The sequence below is a fragment of the Sphaeramia orbicularis genome, chromosome 16 (genome assembly GCF_902148855.1).
Source record: "Sphaeramia orbicularis chromosome 16, fSphaOr1.1, whole genome shotgun sequence".
Classification (NCBI taxonomy): domain Eukaryota; kingdom Metazoa; phylum Chordata; class Actinopteri; order Kurtiformes; family Apogonidae; genus Sphaeramia; species Sphaeramia orbicularis.
In genome coordinates, this window is record NC_043972.1 from 13,332,709 (window position 1) to 13,349,954 (window position 17,246).

General features: G+C 44.3%; 2 protein-coding genes across 3 annotated transcripts in view; one reads left to right on the forward strand and one right to left on the reverse strand.

Moving 5' to 3' along the window:
- Positions 1-360: 360 nt before the first annotated feature.
- On the reverse strand, positions 361-6,631 carry LOC115435179 (prostaglandin reductase 3). Its single transcript, XM_030157424.1, has 2 exons — positions 6,101-6,631; positions 361-2,441 (listed from the first exon to the last, which is right to left on the reverse strand). Exons 1-2 carry the CDS (start codon positions 6,382-6,384, stop codon positions 1,511-1,513), a joined length of 1,215 nt encoding a protein of 404 aa, XP_030013284.1. The 5' UTR covers positions 6,385-6,631; the 3' UTR covers positions 361-1,510.
- The window catches only part of LOC115435176 (teashirt homolog 1), a 53,086-nt gene continuing 41,293 nt past the window's right edge, over positions 5,454-17,246 (forward strand). The window contains exons 1-2 of one of the 2 annotated variants that reach the window (XM_030157418.1): positions 5,454-5,939; positions 7,752-8,313. In XM_030157418.1, the coding sequence (XP_030013278.1) occupies positions 8,274-8,313 (40 nt within the window). In that variant the 5' untranslated portion in view covers positions 5,454-5,939; positions 7,752-8,273. Of the gene's footprint in view, positions 5,940-7,160; positions 7,558-7,751; positions 8,314-17,246 lie in introns of those variants that run through there. The other variant, XM_030157417.1, reaches the window with a different exon arrangement.

Consider the following 17,246-nt stretch of genomic DNA (forward strand, 5'->3'; position numbering starts at 1 on the left):
TTCTGTCAGCCACAAACAGGCAATGAAATCCCAAGCACACCTGCAGCAGAATTCACTTTTGACAAGCACATACCAATGTAAGCCCCTATTAGAAAAACAATGAAGTATATCATCAAATATTTATGGGAGATAAAGTGCTGGAGAGCGCTAAAAGGCAGCACGCCGCGGCACCGGGTCGGAATTATTTCACGTGTGTAGGTGGACTGGAAATGTTTCCGAAGTAGAAGAGCTACTGTTTTGGACCGTTTCATCTAAATATATGTGTGGTTTGGTTTCAGAAGGTTCAAGGTGTGTATGCGTTAATAATGACCACGCTCATTCTGGACCAGTTCATCCACAGAATTAATGTAAACAGCAGCATACGGATGGAAATATACTTTTATTTATTAACTTAAATCAGTCACAAAAATAAAGAACTTCATCTGATTACATTTACAGATTTATTTTCTACAACAGCGCATTAGGATCATGGAAGAAAATAAGAACACCTGTCACTATGAGAACAAAGTCGGAAAATATTGAGATAAAACCCCAAATTTTATGAGAATGAAGTCGTACTTTTATGAAACCTCATAATTTAACGAAAATAACGCTGTACTTTTATGAGATTAAAGTTGCAATATTTTGAAAATAAATTCTCAATAGTGCAATTTAAAAGTCATCATTTATAAATCTTCAGCCTGAATCCTTGTTGTTGACAGAGTTTCCAGTTACAGCGAACGCAACAAACGAAGCATCAACTTTCACTTCTGTTGGAGCGGACGACTAATGCTAATGTGTTGATGGTGGGCGGGGCTAATAGACTCAGTATTTGGCCCATGTGCATAAACCCCAAAAGAAAGTTGAACCTCACAAATTGTTCCAAGTTCTACATTATCAGACCAGCGGGTACGACGTTTTTCTGGTAAAATTATGGCTTTATTCTGGAAATATTACAACTTTAATCTCATAAAAGTAAGACATTATTTTCATAAAAATTCAGATTTTTTTTTTTTTAAATTACGACTTATTTCTCATAAAATGACCAGTTTTATCTCTATATTTTACGACTTTATTCTCATAAAAATCGCCGGTTTTATCTCTATATTTTACGACTTTATTCGCATAAAAATTACCAGTTTTATCTCTATGTTTTACGACTTTAGTCTCATAAAAATTGTCGGTTTTACCTCTGTATTTTACAACTTTATTCTCATAAAATTGCCGGTTTTATCTCTATATTTTACGACTTTATTTTCATAAAATTACCGGTTTTATCTCTATATCTTAGGACTTTATTCTCATAAAAAATTGCCGGTTTTATCTCTATATTTTACGACTTTATTTTCATAAAATTAGCGGTTTTATCTCTGTATTTTACAACTTTATTCTCATAAAAATTGCCAGTTTTATCTCTATATTTTACTACTATATTCTCGTAGTGACAGTGTTTTTATTTTCTTACTTGTTCCTAAAACGCCATCGTAGTTTTCCATTTTTTTCATTTACAATCTGTTAAAGTCGAGTTTGATCACAGTTTGCTGCCGCTGACAGGGGGCGGGGCCACCTCCACCACCACCTTCCCCAGGTTCTTCCCAGCGTACATGTAGTCTACGGCCCGGAACACCGCCTCCAGGCCTTGGAACCGCCCCCCCTCAGCCAAATCCCCACAGTCCACCTCACACGCCAGTGTCCCCTTGGCCAACATCTGCATCATGGCGCCCAGAGCCTCCCTGTAGTCGCTGACGAAGTGTGGCAGGAAGAAGCCCCTGACGCTGGCTGACTTCTGCAGCAGCTTCACTGGCAGAGTCCCGCCTCTGAAGGGCGGGATCCCCGACTCGCTCTGGTACCCGGAGATGAAGCCGATGACAATCAGCCTGCCCTTATTGGCCAGACAGTTCAGCGCCAGCTCCAGGATGCCGCCTCCCACCGACTCGTAGACCACGTCAACGCCCTTTGGGTACTCCGCCCTCAGGGTCCGGCCCAGGTCTTCGGTCTTGTAGTTGATTGGTCTGTCGCACCCAATGGACTTGAGGAAGCCTGCCTTCTCGTCGGACGAGCAGGTTCCGATCACGTGACACCCCGCCATTTTGGCGAACTGCACAGCGAACTGTCCGGTTCCTCCCGCGGCCGCCGTGACCAGGACGTTCTCACCCTGGGTCAGGTCTCCCAGGCGTTTGAGGGCGATGTAGGCCGTGGCGCCACTGACCAGCAGGGTGAGGAACTCGGGCTTCACCGACGGGACACGCACCGCCACTTTCGTTGGCACCACCGTGTACTCTGCAAAGGCGCCGCTGCCGAAGTAGGCCACCGTGTCCCCGACGGTGAAACGGGCGCTGGCACTGAGGCCGACGCCCACCACTTCGCCGATGCCCTCGAAGCCGGCATCGAACGGCGGCTTCACCGTGGGGTCATAACGTCCCGCAGCGTAATTAATGTCAGACGCGTTGATTCCCACGAAACTGGAAAACAGAAGACATGAGCATGAGAACGGAAGGAGGCGATTCGACACAACTTTATTTATAAAACACTTTAAGAACAAAGAGCGGGAACTGATGCTGCCTTCAGGTGCACTCGGGAAAATGAACCTTTCCACTTGTGAATTTGAAATGTTCAAGTGCTTTTGTTGTAGTAGTGAAATGAAAAATGTCTCAAACATAATTTATGGTGACGTGATACTTTGGTAAAACAGTCTTGGATGCATTCATTCATCTGATGCTGTATTTGTTGGTATTTTATTTTATTTTTATTTTTTTAAATTGTGTGCACTCTAAATGTACAAAATCATCAGCTAATGGCAGCAGAATGGTAATAAAAGCATTGTTTATCATTAACGATCAATCCCTTGTTGCTCTCTGCCATGTTGAAGAGGTCAAAGGTCAAATTCATCTCAGCAGCTCGAATATCAACATTTTTTCCCAGTTCTCCAGTGGAAAATACAATGTGAGGGGGCATTCGTGTGCAGTTTTCAAGTTTGTAACTAGTATTTATCATAATTCCCGTAGCACGTGAAGGCAGCATAAGTGCAGTCCATCAGTAAATAAAAACAGAACTATAAATCAAACTATACGAGACAATAAAAACAGTCAAACTAGAGCAGAAACTACATCCATAAAACACATAAATGTACGATATCCAAGGCGTTAGCGTAAAACACAGGTTTCCAAAAAGTGGCGTCTGAAGGTCAGGACGTGGTCTTCCTCCTGCAGACGCGTCTACATGGGCACGAACGCTTGGGTTTGTTTTGGCAATGATTCCCTTTTCAGTTGAAGAGAACAGTCGTGCTCTGACAGGAAAGGCTTGTATCGCAAAACACACTGCATGATGTCATGATTCATGGTCTTCAGAGACACACACACACAACCAACCGCACTTTTACAGTCGGAGGTAGTTCCTCCTCAACGCGCTCGTTTCCTTACTTTGGTAACAGAAACAAATATGTGACAAAGGGCCGTCTAAATAAATCATTTCCCGTCTTTTGGAGCGCCACACATGCTGCGCCTCATTACTGCAGATGACACACGTGGACTTTGTGCTTGAAGATAATGCTTGTGTGATTTACACACAGGAAATGATCATATAACAAAACAGTTTGATGGCAGTAATTTACACGTATGCAATCACTTTCCACTGGCAGAGAAACGTTATCATCAAAGGGTCCAAGTATTCTAACGCAGGTGAAAAATGAACCGTGTGTTGAAATAGCAACGGTCTGAAATAGAAAATAAAAAATAAGAAATATCAGTTTATCATCAGGTCCAAACATATACATGTCAGAGTAGATTAAATGTGTATGTATGTGTGTGTGTGTGTGTGTGTGCGTGTGTGTGTGTGATGGACAAACTGGATTATTAAAAATACGACATTAAATATTTATGGTCTAAAGTAGGAGTCAAACATACGGCCCGGGGCCCAAAACCAGCCCGCTAAAATGTTCCAATCCGACCCACAGGATGAATTTTAAAAATGGAAAAATGACACTGAAGGTTTTAACAGTGAAGGATGTCAAAGTGGATTATAAAAATATTTACATTTACAAACTATTCTCACAATAAAATGGGAAAAACCACAACAAATACAAACAACAGGAAATGTTTTAAGAAAAAAAAAGTTTAATTTTAACAAAATAATAGATTGACAATGAACTGTGAGTCGTGTTAATAATAAACTGAGACATAATATTCTTTAAATTGTACTTAATTTTCTTCACTCATGTCAGGTTTACGTTGGTTGTTGATGTTATTCATATTTTCAAAATGCAATCTGACTTTTTTCACATTAAAACAAAGTGAATATTTGGATTATTAGGTATGTAGAAGTTATTACACCTATTATTGGACTGGTCTGGCCCACTTTAGACCACATTATACTGTATGTGGAACCTCAACTAGACTGAGTTTGACCCCCCAGGACTAAAGCCATTTAAATTAAGCTAATTATGACATTTGAGATTTTCATCTTTGGTAACTCTACATGTCCAGTTTGTAATCTGATTACCTCTGTTTATTTGGTTATTTAGATTTTTACTTTGACAGACTCTCAATACCAGACAAGGGGGGGGGGGCAGAGGGGTGTGTTCTGTGTGTAATGTAGGTGTAGTGTACAAGTTTGGTTGTAAAATGTTGACTTTGTTTAGTTGTTGCAAATTGAAAATCAATAAAAGTTGATTAGAAAAAATTAAATGAAGCAAATTAATGTATTTAGATTTTTAAAAAATATATAGAAATGAAAAGGAAATAGTTTACTTTCTAATCGTACAATGACTGAATGAATGACTGTGTGTTTTTGTGTATTTATTACTGTGGTGTTTGTGTCTGTTGTTTTTTTACTGTGCACTGACTGACACTTTTTTTAATTTCGTTGTACGTGTTGCAATTACAGTAAAAGACTATTCTCTTCTCTTCTAATGCAGGTGTGAGTGTTTCCAGTCCAAACCTTCTTTTCTGTTTCAGTGGAACGTGAACAGGTATTAACTGTAACACACAGCTCGTATTTCTAATATTCAGGCTGAAGGAAAACAGATTAAATGATGGAAGGAGTAAAAAAAACCTGCCCGTGGAGCTGAACGCAGCTTCGTCACTGCAGTCATGATGCTTTGAGTTATCTGTGTGACGCTCACATCCCATTTGCACTTGTATATTTCAGCAGGATTGCACTGATACGGTGCAACACGGCACTGGCAATTCTCAATTTGTACCAGAATCACACAAAGCGAACGTGTGTTTTACTGGGAGGTGGATCAGAGAGGTGGGATGGTCCAGGTTATTCAGAGGTCAAAGGTCTGGGGTCATGAGCACTGAGCACACACATATACATATATACACACATATACACACATGCCTGTAGGAGGTTTTACACAAGTTGGAATACAAACTGGATTTTATTGCTGGTAAATATTGTGTTGGTCCCTGAGGTGAGTTGATATGAGCTAATTTAACATTTTACAACAGATCAGAGCTGAGAAGGATGTGTTTAACTAGAAAAATGAGGATTAAACCGACACCTCCAGATGGAAACGACCACACAAAGAAAAGATAAAAGAGAAGGTGGAAGATGATGAGTTAGTAACTAGTGCTCAGGTTCATATTTGTCCGTTTGTGTCCCATCAGCTGCAGTGGTCTGAGCCCAGGTGGGTTTAAAGGAGCTTTGACTGGAGCTCTGACTGTGGATCTGCTGCTGATGTGATTTACACAAATTATGCAGCAGTTTCCATCCTCCTTCATCTGCTTCTCCATCATCTCCAGCTCTGGATGCCAGGCTGAGCGCGTGCTGTTTGCAGGTTGGTGACGTAGGACACGAGAGAGAGAGAGGGAGAGAGAGAGAGGGGGAGATGCTGAGATGGATTGATAGACAAATGCAGTGAGGGCGGAACTTGGAATTACAGCCCCGCGCGCATTCCTCATCTTTTCCGTCTCGTGATGCTGCCGCTGATCGCAGGTGCCGGACATGGGTAAACCGAGGTAAGCCGAGCCCTTTTTTCAACTTCTACACATTATTGTGACACATCTCCGTCATGTGCGGCTCCACAGACAGACCAGAACCCGCTCTGGGTCATCTGTCGTAAATTCCGAACGCGCACGGACCGAACCGGACCAGTTCCAGCTCAAACACAACTACTTACCGATTTCTGACGAGCAGCTCCGCGTCTCCCGGCGTCGGAACCGCGACGGTTTGCACAGAAACGGCCTCTCGGAACCTGGGGCTGAGCCTGGTCACGACCAGCTTCCTGGTCGAGCTCGGTATGGAGGATCCGGTGAAATCCATGAAGTGCGCGGAGTAGGACGTGTCTATGATGAGGCGCCGCGGAACCAGCGCAACTCCACAAAGTGCGTCGGTGGCCGCGCGCGCCCCCCGGACGAACCGGACCGCCCCCCGTTCGAGTCCCAGCAACAGCCGAGCGGACATGGGCCCGGACCGAGCCAAAGTTCACGGACAAGTTACGGTGCGTTCACGGCCGCGGGAGCCCGTCCGCCGTTTTTAGCCTGCGCGAGAGGCTCCTGTGCGAAGCAGGCCGAGCCGAGCCGAGCGCAGCCGGACCACACGCGCTCCCCCGATCCAAAACAAAGGCCGGTCGGTTCGGTGGTGTAAAGGCCGGTTCGCGGGCAGAGCTCGTGGGCCAGGAGCGGCGGTGGGTCTGCGCGCGGCGCTGTGGCGGATCCGCAGCTCCACATGGTCCCTCCCCTTCCCGGACACACACTCACTTCCTCCTAAGGTGAAACAAATCAATCCTCCTCTCCCACACGACCCTCCCACCGAACGGCACCGAGCCCGGGTCCGCGCACACGAACCCGACACGACCCCAGGAGCGTGTCCCGGATCCCGGTCCGGTTCCGTTCGACCCGCATGTTCACCTGCACGCGCCGGTGTCAGGGTTCACCCCCCCTCCGGTTCACACTGAACTGGTTTCACCCACTGTCACCTGACCCACAGCCGCTGGTTCTGGTCTAAACGTGGTCCAGAACCTGCGGAACCGGGTCAGGGGGGCGGTTTTACGGTAGAGGATGAAATCCAAGTTTCCCAGAAGCCTCAGCTGATCCGGAACAGCTGAGCGCGTTCCGTGTTTGTGTGAGTTGGCTTTAGTTGAGCTAAGTTCCGAAAGGATCCGATCCTTTGTCGGAGGTTTGGGATTTTTCGCGCAGAGGCAGAAGGAGAGAGAGAGAGAGGGAGAGAGAGAGAGAGAGGGGGAAAACAAGACAATTAAAAAGATTGACAGGTAGCTCCTCTGTCAGGGGTGACGCTCGTGGAGAGGGGAGGAGTAAAAATGTAGCAGGAAAAGCCACTCGATGCGTCTGTCTATCAGTTGAGACTGTCTGAAACAGCTCCTGGATCCACCGCCTGGACAGTTTTTTCTGTTTGGAACACCAAGGATCAGTCCCTGGAGTCCCCCCCCCTCCTCCATTTTTTGCGTTTTAAAGAGACAAATATTTGAGTCCATGTCGATGTGATCTGTTGTTGGCGAACCCTGGATGCGCCTGCGTCTGTTTGTGACCCTCTGCTTCCACCGCATCAACAGCCCGACTGGGACCGACGCACAATGAGATGAGCCAAGCCGGGAAGCCGTTCCCCGACTCCTAACGCGTAAGTATCGGAGGAAAGCGGGGCCGAGGTGCGTGTGTGTGTGTGTCCCCGGTGGGTCCCCCCCCTCCCCCCCGGTGGCGGGTCTCCGGCGGACCGTGGACGCAGATCCGGGCTGAGGCGGCGCTGGTGACGGGACTGACATGAACCATCTAACGCCTGTGTGTGTCTGTGTCTGTCTGCTTTCTCTGTTTCAGGTCTGTGGCTCCAGAGCAGAAGGAAATACCAGGATACGGTACTTGTCAGAAGTGTGCGCTGCGCTCACACGGGACTTATTTTTGTGTTTTCCACCGCAGTTGATTTATTTTTGAGTTTTGTTGTGCGTAAAAAGCGCAGCACGCCGCCGCCGCCGACCCCTGCGAACAGCTCTGGAGATTAGGAGGCTTTTTTTTTCTTCCAGGGGGGAGTGAAGTGAAAAACTTGGGTTTCGAGGTGCTTCTTCTTCTTCTTCTTCCTTTTTTTCTATCCGGCCATGACACAGACCCGGGAAGATGATCCGTGATGGACGGGAAGGTGTCCGGATCCGGCTGAATCCGTCCGTCATTTCGCAGCTTTTTGAGTCCGATCCAGCCATTAAGTGTAAAAACCACGAGCCGCTTTGAAGAGCAGACTGACACCAGAGCCTCTGTCCCCGAACTACGGGATGCTTTTTCCAAACTGATAGACTTGATTTGTTCGTAATTCCTGCATGAGAAGCTCCGTGGAAAGTGACGGTCACTATGCCGAGGAGAAAGCAGCAAGAGCCGCGGCGATCCGCAGGTATACCCGCCCTCAGCCGACCCTCCATCCACGAGCCTCCGCGCTTTTACCCCTCACACACATACACACACATTCACGCACACATCACACACACACACACACACACACACACACACACACACACTCTTCTTCTCTTCTTCTGCATGTTTTCATTTCTTTTCCAACTCGATCTAAATTTAATTTGTTGTTGCGCGCATTTCACCCTGACCCACAATTGTTTTACAAGTGGTGCGTAATTAACCCAAATGACGCACATATCTGCGCTAAATGCAACTTTCAGGATTTTTTTCCCCTCACTTTGTCAGTAAAGTTCTCCCATGTTATGGTGAGATACAAAGTAAATGGCGTGTTTTAGGGATAAAAGGAGCTTTTGAGGTTCAGGAGTGAGTAATGATGAATAATTGACTGAGAGAGAAAGGGGGAGAAAAAGCACCAGAGCCGGTTTTTTCCTTCCTCTGTATTTTATTAGAGCTTTGCCATTGTTGATTTGATGCGTGATTGATCGTCTGTCATGTGGCAGACTTTGATCTATTCATCCCTGATAAACGTCAATAAATCCCTCCATGAAGACAGGAGCCATGCCGGTGGTAGATTCACACCACTGCTGCTGTCGAAGAACCAGCTCAGAAAAGTTGGGAATTCTGGAAAATCCCAGTGTTTTATTTAAAGGAGGGTAGAGTGTGTGTGTGAAAAAGAAAAAAAAAGGACAAATCCAACCAAAGTGTGGTGTTAAAACCAGGTGTGTGAGTCCACTTTTACTCTTTATTCTTAGAAGTACATGTTGTTTTTTTTCCTCTAAATTCTCACCCAGTAATGGAATCAATGTCCACAGCTGGAGGGTCCTGGATATTTACTGGAGGGTCCTGGATATTTACTCAGATCCACTGATAAAACCAGGTGTTGGCAGAGGACAGACAACTTTGAGTGGTAGTGGTTTGGATCTGGACCCCCACCCCTCACCCCCCCACTCCCTCACCCCCCCCTTCTTTCCCCTCTCGTCTCCCTGCAGCCTTTAAACAAATGTAAATGAGTGACAGGGGTTTCTACCTCTGTGCTAATGAGGCCGAGGCTTTGAAGTCAGGCATTAACAACTGGAGTGAACAAAAGACAGTAACAGAATTTTAAAGAGATTCTGAAATATGAGGTGCAAAGCGGGTCGAACAGGAGGGCCAGCCGACGAACACTTTGAACTCAGCAGGTTTTATCATCTTCAGCAGGAGCTGCTGAAGATGATGGTGATGATGATGATGATGAGGGTGGAGGAGGATGAAGGAGAGTAGGATGGAGAGCATTCAACCGGTAGCAAAAAAAAAAAAAAAAAAAAAAAAAACAGAATCAGAGGTTTTACGCTGAGGCCTGAGTATGTGTGTGGGGTTTGGAGTGTGTGTTGTTGTGTGTGTATGTCCCCTTAGGTTTGTGCATGAAAACATGACATCTCTGTGACCCCTCCCTCCCTCCTCTCTTGTCCCACACACACACTTTTCTCTCTCTCTCTCTCTTTCTCACAAAAACACACACATTGATCCTCAGTCCTCCACGGGGCTGATGGTCAATCACCGTTTGGCACATGGGACGATTTCTATGTTTGTCTGATCATGATAGTTGGTTAGAAACACCCCCCCCACTCTGTGTTAGTAACCACACACACACACACACACACACACACACACACACACACACACTGGTGGTCGCTGTGGGGAGGCCTGGAGCTCCGCTGGGAGCTGCTGCTGACCTGTGGAGTGTCCATGAGCTGCTGCTGCTGCTCCAGGTTCCACTCGTCACTGAAATCCCAGTTAATTCAGATCCACACTCACCTCTGAACATCCGCTGGACTCACACCCTTTGATTTCAGCTCCACTTTCTGTATGTTTAGGCTGAAGGTTGGATAAAAAAAAAAAACACAGAGAAATGATTTTATTTCTGTTACAACTGCAGGATTTTTTTATGATTGTTGTTTTATAAAATTATCCACAAAATTAGAAGACATTTTATTTGTTTTTTTTCCCTCCAAATGTAATATTTAGTCCAGTTTAATTTTAGTATTTTGATTTCTAAAATAATTTTCCATCACGTATTTTATGCGTTTCGGAGTGTTTTGGAGCTTGTGTGAAAAATCCATTTTTCTAAAAACTACAAACTTTCACTAAACTTAGTATTATTTTTTGTAATTTAGGAATTTGTGTGAAGGAATGTAAATGTAAAAAATAAATCAGCTGAGCAGGGACTTATATTCTACGTCAGGGTGTGTGTAAAACTGTAAAACTATTTGAGCTTCGTCTTTAAACGACTGCATTAAAATGTGTCGAGGTCAAGAGGAAACGCAGCCACGACCAACACATGAGACGCTGGTTCGGTGTTTCATCCACCGCAGCTTTGCCACAGATAAGATAGTCGCTCTTATTTCAGTTGAGCACCAGTGTTAATTATGAGGAAGACGACGTGTGTGTGTATGTGTGTGTGTGTGTTGGTGCATATGGGTGGGTGGGGGGTGGGGGGGGGTAAGGTTGCTTCCCGTTGGCTTCATTAGAGAGAGCCCTAATTATCTGTAGAGCTGATGGATTTGTGACAGGCCCTAACGATTAATGCTGACAAATTCAGTAAGGTGTCAAGTCCGCAGCTGCCTTGATGTAATCAAGTTGATATTATACAGTCCCCATCGCCCCCAGTGCACTACCAACTCAATTTGCCTGTGCAGGTGACAAATGGACTTTGCTACCTGACTAATCACGTCAGGAGACAATGCCAGTTAATGACCTCAGTGAGCCCCCGCTGCCCCCACCCCTACCACTCTTATAACCTTGTATTAAGCACTAAGCTGCACTGCAACACACACACACACACACACACACACGCTTTCCTCTGTGAATTTTTCTACATTTGCATTCCTTTGTTTTTCTTGACGTCATTTTAATCCAACTCTTCGTCCCATTTTCTTCAACTTTTTCTCTGGTTTTCAGGGTTCGTACGGTGCTTGAAATCCTTGAAAATGCTCAGATTTCAATGTTGTGTTTTTAAGGTCTGGAAAGTGCTTGAATTATAACTGTGATGCGAAATATTTATTTATATATTTATTTTTCATATTAGCTCTGTCAGATCAGATGTCCAGCCAAAGCTACTTACACAGAGGTGACACATTTAGAAAAATAAACCTTTGCTATAAAGTAAATTCCAGGTGTTCTCAGGTTGACTCCAGGTACAGATTTATCTTGAGTACTTAGAAAATCGCTATATAAAACTGATGCATTATTATTATTATTATTATTATTATTATTATTAATTATAATAATAATGATAATTTTTGTGTCTTTGGTGCCAGTTTGAAGAACACCAAGTGGTTTCTGTTTCTTTTTTTTTTTGGATAAAACTTCATGTTTTCCTTTAACTTTTTGCTATAATGAAACATAATTTTAGGTGTTTATACATAATACAATGTACAACATTGTGATAAAAAGTAAAAAAAAACCCAACAACAGGTAATTCATATTATCTGTATTCCTGTAGATATAGATTTGACTCCAGTGTTAAGGGGCTGAGGGTTGAAAAATGTGAAAATGACCCTTAAAAGTGCTTGAATTTGACCTTGAAAAATGTGTACGAACCCTGTATGTTCAAACTGGAAATATTTTGACTGTTCTCAAAGGTCAGTTTTTTGTATTTGTTTGTTGTTAATGACTCAGGCGGCTCAGGCCTGTTTTGAACCACTCCGCATTAATCCTGTGAACCGTTTCTTCTAAAATGTGACGTTCTGTTGAAGTTCGGATGCTTTTGCATGCGTTCGTACCCTGGTTGTAAATCAGCTCCACATCATAACATGGTCCACATATAGTCTGGCTCAACATGGTCCCAGCTCAGGGCTGAAGGCCTCGGCTTTATTCCGAGCTGGAGAATCACAGTGCCCAGGGATTAATGATGGTGCATGCCCGGGGAGGCTTCGATTACACAGCGACCTTTGTGCTCTTACTTGACGATGCTGTTATGTGATATTCTGCCTCCAAATAATCACTATGCTCAGATTTATGTGGCCCCCCCACCCTTATGTCTGCACCAGCGTCCTGAGTAGGAAAGCGCTAAATTGCCTGAAGGTGTGTGTTTCACTTTGAATGTTGCCGAATTGGAATAACACCCCCCCACACACACACACCCCCCTGTCCTGAAAATTAAAACAGTCTTGTATTGATTAAAAGTTGATTTTCTGCAGCAGAACCAGTGTCTGGGCTCCAGAGGCTCAGAGACACCACAGCCTCCAGAAGTTTATGTTTGAATGAGGTGAAGTGTGTGTTCAGTTCGGGGGAGGGGTGGGGGTGGGGGGCGCACCGGGGGCAGTAACAGAATGTGAGTGTGTTTGTAGCTTAGTCGTGACCGGTGTTAGTTTTCCTGGAGTGAATAACTTGCATGGGTGTACGGGTACGACGCCGCGTGAGTCCTCCTCTGTAGGCCTGGGTCCGTTCTGCACCTATTGATCCGCTTGTATTCCACCCCCACCCCACCCCTTCCACCCCCCCACCTCAGTCGTACTGTACATTTCCTGGGTGTTACCTCAGCGTGTGCGTTTCGCGGTCGGACTCCACTGGAGGTTACGCTAATTGGATCGTGGCCGTCGTCGTTAGCAGGTGGCATCGATCGGCCTCATCGATGGCCACTCGTGCTGTGGCGTCGCCCGCTCACACTAACGCTTCCATTTCCAAGTGGGATTTGTGGAGGTCAAAGGTCAAAGGTGCCTGTTTGTGTGTCTGCGTCGAATACTTACACGCATTAGCTGCGTTTATTATCGTTGTAAAACGCACTCATTACACAAAGACAATCCTCCCCGTGAACAAAACAGTCACAAGATCTGCCTTAAAGGGCTTTTTGTGCTGATGTGAATATGTGACGCTGTATGAAATGGGTAATATTCTAAGGTTTTAGCGGCGTTTGATGAGCGTTTCCTGTTCACACAGATACGGTTCTATTTGACATCAGAGCCGCCATGCCCCTCCTCGTTTCCTTCTCTTCCTTTGTGATTCTTTCCGGGGCATTCTCCACTAAAGCTGCCCTTGGGGCATTTGTGCTGCCATCACTAGCAGAGTGTTGCCCTTTCTGCACTTTCGACGCACACGCAGCACAAACACAGACAGACAGACTGACAGACAGACAGACAAACACACACCTACACCTAATGCTTAAATGCAGCCAGCGTGTCTCTGTGGGAGGTCATAATGGAGGTGGCTTAGTATGATGGGAAATCATATCATTAAAGCAGCCAGATGTGCTTTGTTGCCTGCCTCGCAGCACATAAAAACAGCAGCAAGTCATGGGATCCAAAAAAAGAGAAAATCCAAGTCTGAGAAAATCAAGTCTGAAACAGATAGAAAGCAGCCCTCTGGGACTGGGCTGACAGGCAGTCTTACTCCTGACTGCCATAGAAAAACAATTTCCCCCCAAATAAAGAATTTTTGTTCTCATTTTTCAATGTTGCTGCAGCATAACAAACAGTTTTTTTTTTTAACTTATGTGAAATTCTGATTGGACTCTGTGCTTTGATAACGGGCGTGCTGATGCCGTTATCAGCTCTTTGTTAAGTGTGTTTAATTACTATGTAATATTTGTGTTGTGCTGAGTAATTACATTTGGTTAAGGCTCCACACTGGGGATGTACGGCATAAAAGCTCATTAATGGAAATTTGTTGATACGTTCTGTTTTTATTTTTTATTTTTTCTCTCTGGCACGTAATTTGAGATATGAGGAAGATAAGAGGGGAAGCGTTCAAGAGAAGTAGTCGTGAAACATTTAGGGGAAAAAAATGACATCTCAAATTTTCTTAAGTAAAGTATTCCATTTACCCAGGGTAAATTTGCTCTCTTGATCAGTGCCGTTCCTCCTCGAGAGGCTATGAGAAAGTCTGTTAGAACCAAATTTAACATGTTACTTCTATCAATAAAAGATGAGCAATTACAGAATATTTTGTCTAATAAGTATTTGAATTCCTCAGCGCAGGAGTGGAAGCATGTAGCTTACCCACTCATTACATCAGTTAGCAGGGGGAGTGAGAGGCAGCGCTTTGATGCTAACAAACAAACAAGACAAACGAGATGGGCCCACTACAGAAGAGCACAAGCCCCATCCAGGGACACCCAACCCTGCCCCCCCCCCCTCGTCTCCTCCTCATCCCTGTCTCTTTTTCTACCTCTCATCTCTCTTTTCATTTCTCGACACTCCCTCTGCCTTTATTTCTTGCTTATTTCTTGCTCTCTAGCATGTTGCTCATCTTACGTCCCCCTTTCTTCTGAATAAATACTCGTTTTTTGCCACTCAAAAGCAAAGAGAAAAGAGAACGACATGCTGCTGCTGCTGCTGCTGCTGCTGGGGGGTGGGGGGGGGGTAAATGAAAAACGGGGATGAAAAATGTTTTTCTTTCTTTTCTAAGCTGAGAATCTTTTTTTTCTTTCTGTCGGTTGTAACTCATCAGACAAAGTTGGGTGGAGATCGTCAGGGAAATGAAAAGCTGAAAGGGGAACAAATGAGCAGAGGAGTCAAAGAGTTTGCTGTGCATTCTGGGTAGTTTTTCACTAAATCACGGCTCATTTTACTCCAGGTTCTGACGTATTTTCACTGTCCTTCTCACAATCGATTGAACTTGGAGGTGAGAAGTACAAGTGGAGGATGTTTAACACCCACATTTGGTCCAAAAACAGCATCAGAGAAAGTGGGGGTAGGGGCGGGGGTGGTGCAGGGAGGGGTTGTAGGATGTGCAGGGGTGGGGGGGCGGCGTTTAGGATGGGTATTAGAGCTGACAGATGAACAGGACGATGGACAAATTCTCCTGCAACAGCTGTGACTGTCGCCATTATCCTGACAGGTGTCAATTAAGAATTACTGCCCGGCCGGCCGCTTCCCCCCACCCGATACGCACACACATGCCCCCCACCCCCCACCCCTTACCACCCCATCCCTGGTCCAGCTGTCGGTGTGTGAGAGAAATAACACTTTACCCTTGTCGGTCTTCAGCCCCAGTTGGTTCTCACTGATCAATAACTCGGTGTATTGGTGATCGAAGTGATGGGTCTGTTGGGGTGGGGAGGTGTCGGTAGGCATCCTCTGTCCATTTAAAACTGTACAAACTGGGGTGTTCTATCCCAGCATCAACTAAAGCAATACCCTGTTGATTTAACCAGAGAATAAGACAATGTCACATTGAACTCAAAACCCTTCAGTTCATCCATGAGTGTGTGTTTCATAATAATTATAAAAATAATATAAGATTATATATACTCTATTGATGTACAACAGCACAGACAATACGCATTTAATACAAAAGAAAAATAAAAAAGATAAAAAATATATTAACAATTAGAAGGACGTCTTTACAGCAAAGTTTGTCAAAATGTCGGAGTTTCTGCGAACTCATACTGTAACGGCCTGAAATAGATTTAAGAAGGACTTTTCAGATAATTTTGGATTTACTATTTATTTTATACAACCTTGTATGGACTGTGCTGGACTGTATAATTTTGAAAATACTCAATAGAAAGAATATTAAAAAAAAGATTTAAAAAATTCTAAAAATGACAAAAAATAGCAATAATAATGATAAATAAAGTAAGTGATGTTTACAGATATACAAAGTCTGTTCAGAGCAGGATGTAATTCAAGCCAAGCCTCTGCTGTACAATCTAATAATAATAATAATAATATATATATAATAATAATGATAATGGCTTAGTTTTCTCCAGTCCAAGCGCTTCCATTGGGTCCGTGCATTCACCTTCCGTCTGCAGGTCCGTGTTCAGCCTTTGGCTAAAATAAGGCCTGTTTTATTCACATTGTAAAGTGGGGAGTTGAGGTCATTGAGTGAGAAAATGAACAGTTGCCATTGCCCATCTCCAAGGCTGGCTTCCAGGAAACCCGCTGGCTGACAAACACATTTAGGGGTCGGCTGCTTTTACAGCTCAGAAGAAAAAAAACCCCACAAAAAAACAAGAAAAAAACGTAATTAAGCTGCGTTTTTTAACATTTGCCATATTCGGTTCATTTTCAGGGGTTTAGTGGCATGTAGTGTAATTCTACCAGAGTTAAATAATAGCAGATTGTGTGTGTGTGTGTGTGTGTGTGTGTGTGTGTGAGAGATCCACTGTGGCTTTCACCAATAGAGAGGTCGACTTCTCTTCTCCCTTTTATTTTAACTTTATTCCATATAATTTACCGTTGTGTGCATTTTAAACTTTTTACATTCTCACGTGCCATGCTGTTGACACTGTCGTTATTACTCGGCTTCTGTAAAAAAAAAAAAAAAAAATGCAGTTTCCATCGCTGGCGCAGAATAAACATGAGAAGCTTCAATGGGTGGAAGGAGGAAGCGAAAAAAAAAAACAGCAACGAAAACCAAAACGCAACATGAGAGCGAGTGCACGAGGCTCCCCAGGAATACACAGATGGATTTGCATGTTCACTTGGGAGTTACACTTTTGGATTTCCTCCCTAGAAATCATTTGCCACAGAAAATAACCGGGGAAGATAATATCAGTGTTATTTCGCTACTCCTGCTCTATTTGCATATCTCTTGTTTTAAATAAGGCAACCCCTCGGAGTACAATTCGGTTTGTTTTTCAGAGCTTCGTACTGCATCGTTTCTTTTTTTTTTTTTTTCCCTCATAACAAACGTAACCTCTGTCCTCTTCCTCCTCCTCCTCCTCCTCTTTTCTCCTCCATTCTTTCTGCAGGCCTACCTCCTCTTTCTGCTCTGAGCCATTATCAAACCTGAGAATATTTTCCATCCTCATGCAAATCACCCACCGTGCTTCTCTTATCATTCGTGCTTTTGCCCCCCTCCACCCCCCCACCCCAAACGGTTGTGTGTAATCAAAGTAAACGGCAGCTAAAGCTAAAAGGGAAACGCTCTTTGTGGAGATGGATGGAGGGATTAAATATTAACCGGATGCAGCTGACTTAAGGCGAG

Bases quoted from the DNA above. Each gene is read 5' to 3' on its own strand.
- LOC115435179 (XM_030157424.1), bottom strand. From the start codon at position 6,384: ATGTCCGCTCGGCTGTTGCTGGGACTCGAACGGGGGGCGGTCCGGTTC. The intron at 2,442-6,100 runs GTAAGTAGTTGT...TCTGTTTTCCAG, and splicing joins GAGCTGCTCGTCAGAAATCG to TTTCGTGGGAATCAACGCGT.